The sequence below is a fragment of the Carlito syrichta genome, unplaced genomic scaffold (genome assembly GCF_000164805.1).
Source record: "Carlito syrichta isolate Samal-C Ts95f unplaced genomic scaffold, Tarsius_syrichta-2.0.1 Scaffold155075, whole genome shotgun sequence".
NCBI classification, from domain to species: Eukaryota; Metazoa; Chordata; class Mammalia; order Primates; family Tarsiidae; genus Carlito; species Carlito syrichta.
Window position 1 is genome coordinate 37,138 of NW_007099171.1, and position 2,559 is coordinate 39,696.

The window sequence follows — 2,559 nt, forward strand, 5'->3', positions numbered from 1 at the left end:
AGCCTGGCTCCACTCTGGCCACGCCTCAGTGCCACCCCTACACCAGGCTCCACCCACCGCCTCTCCCCTTGTGTCATGGCTCCACTTTGGCCTCACCCACGGCCCCGCCCCTCACACCCTGGCTCTGTCCACAGCCCCATCTGCCACGCCCCGCCCCTTATTCCCGGCTCCGCTCTGGCCACGCCCCTCACACCCTGGCTCTACTCACAGCCCTTTCCCATGGCCCTGCCCTTCACACCCTGCCTCCATCCAGAGCCCTGCCCATGGCCCCACTCCTCAAATCCTGGCTCCAATCTGGCCCCGCCCCCTACACCTGGTTCCACCCACAGCCCCGCCCCCATGCCATGGCTCCACCCTGGCCCCACCCCTCGCACTCTGGCTCAGTCCACAGTCCCACCCGCGGCCCCGCCCCTCATACGCGGCTCTACTCTGGCCACGCCCCATAACCCCGCCCCTCACACGCCACCCTGGTCCCGCCCCCACGTCCCTGCCCCTCACCTGTGTCACCCGGCCCTGGAGCTCGCTCACTTCCCGGGCGCTCTGCTGCTGCAGCTCCTGCACTTTCTGCAGCTCCTGGGCCCGCGCCTGCAGCACCTCGTCCTGCCGCGTCACCTGCAGCAGTGGCTTCACCTAGAGGGACATGAAGGGTGGCAGAATGGCTGGCTCCCATGGCGGGAGGCTAAGGCCTGGCACTCCTAGGGGGGCCTGAGTTCTTGGGTTCAAATCCCAACTCCTCTAGCTACCAGCTGTGTGTCCTCGCCTTGACAACGGTCCCTACTTTGCAGGGTTTTCAGATTAAATGTTGCCATTTGTGATCAGCTGACAGTGACAGGTAGATGGCAAACCCCCTCAATGATTTTTTTTTTTTTGCTAAAGGAACCCTCTGCAGAGACACGATAGCCACTCCTATTCTGTGGGACAGTGTTTCTTAGTCCAAGGTCCTTTGTGTGAGATGCGCTTTCAGCAATTCAGGTTGGAGTGACAGGTGCACACACAGTCACTGACAACGTTTCACAAGAGCGCCCTCCCCCTGCTAAGTGAGAGCGGCTCTGAAATCCCTGCCCTGTTATTTTCTGGTCAGTGCCACACAATGCCACTTGATTCTTTCCTCTCCATCCGATTCTGTATCTATTCTGGTACCTTCCTCCTGTGCTCATGCATAGCATTGATCACCTTTCTTTGTGGATTCATGAACGGATGCCTATCAAACCGCACCCCATGCCCAGCCCCCAGGAAGGGCAATTTTTTCTTCAAGGGCCAGCCAGGAAGTGTCTGAGACGCTGCAGACCACACTGGCTCTGTTCCACCTACTCCACACAGCCACAGATCACAAATGTGGCCACAGATGACACCCTAACTGGTGGGCTTTGACAAAAGTGGCCGTCTGGCCCGCGGACTGCAGGGTGCCAGCTTCTGCCCAGACTGTGGCAGGACCCTGTCTGTTTTTATCCGCCATTTATCCCCAGCCCCAATAAAAGTTCTTGGCATGTAGTAGGTGCTCAGTTAACTCTGGTTGAGGGTCTGCAGGTTGACTTCTCAGATAAAAGTATTCAGAATTTCATTGCCCAGCTGTACTGTGGCATCCCAACCTCCATCTTCTTTTCACCTCTCCAACTTCCCATTCAGGGAACATCTTGCCCCTGAGCTCTAGTGGGGCCTGGCAGCCTGGCTCTGTCCCTCTGCTTTGGGTGGGCATGTGACGCCAGCCTGGCTCAACAGATATGGACCAGTCACTGGGTCTGGGATGATCACAGGACTCCAGCTGGGCCGACAAGAATGAAACTTGGGAATCTAGCTAGAGTTCTGGGATAAGAGGAGAACAAGCTGGTGGGGGGCTGGCCTCCATCTGCTGGTGGCCCCTGGTGGTGGTCATCAGGGAGGAACACCAACGGGAGATGCAAGACAGCAAATGCCAAAAACATTTGGACCCTTGTGCGTAAAGGGTTAACTCAGCAGGACTGGTTGTCCAAGCCCTGCACTTTCCAAAGAAAGACTTGGCCCTTGCCTGGCTCCTGGGAGGACACCTATAAATCCTTGGAATGACCAGCCTTATAAGAGTGTCTGGGAGCGTGGGCCACAAGGAGTATCTATGCCAACACTATGATTTACGCTGGGGCCTTGGGCTATGTGACATCAGCTTGACCTCTGGAGGGGCTGGGGACTGAGCCACAAAGGTCCAGGCCTGTGTGTCCGCCCCCAGTAAAAACCCTGGACACCAAGACTCAGGAGAGCATCCCTGCCTGGCAACACTCCGTGCATGTTGTCACACACCAACACTGGGAAAAGTAAGAATGGTTCACGCAACTCCACTGAGAGAGGCCGGCTGGATGCTCACGCCTGGTGTCTCCTGGATGATGCCTTAGTTGGAGTCTCACTGTCGCCCAGACTGGAGTGCAGTGGCCGCTCCCGGCCACCGCAGCCTCTACCTGCTGGGCTCCGGCGATTCTTCTGCCTCAGCCTTCCGAGTTGCTGGAACTACAGGTGCACGCTACCACACCTGGCTAATTTTTGATTTATTGTAGAGATGAGGTCTCGCCTGCCCAGGTGGGTCTCGAACCC

General features: G+C 57.5%; 1 protein-coding gene across 1 annotated transcript in view; it reads right to left on the bottom strand.

The window, feature by feature from the left end:
* Positions 1-2,559, bottom strand: part of LOC103252352 (myosin-14) — a gene marked incomplete at its 3' end in the record, with an annotated part of 57,958 nt that overhangs the window by 37,134 nt on the left and 18,265 nt on the right. The window contains exon 12 of the mRNA XM_021709054.1: positions 499-630. Coding sequence (XP_021564729.1) covers positions 499-630 — 132 coding nt within the window. The remainder of the gene's footprint in view (positions 1-498; positions 631-2,559) is intronic.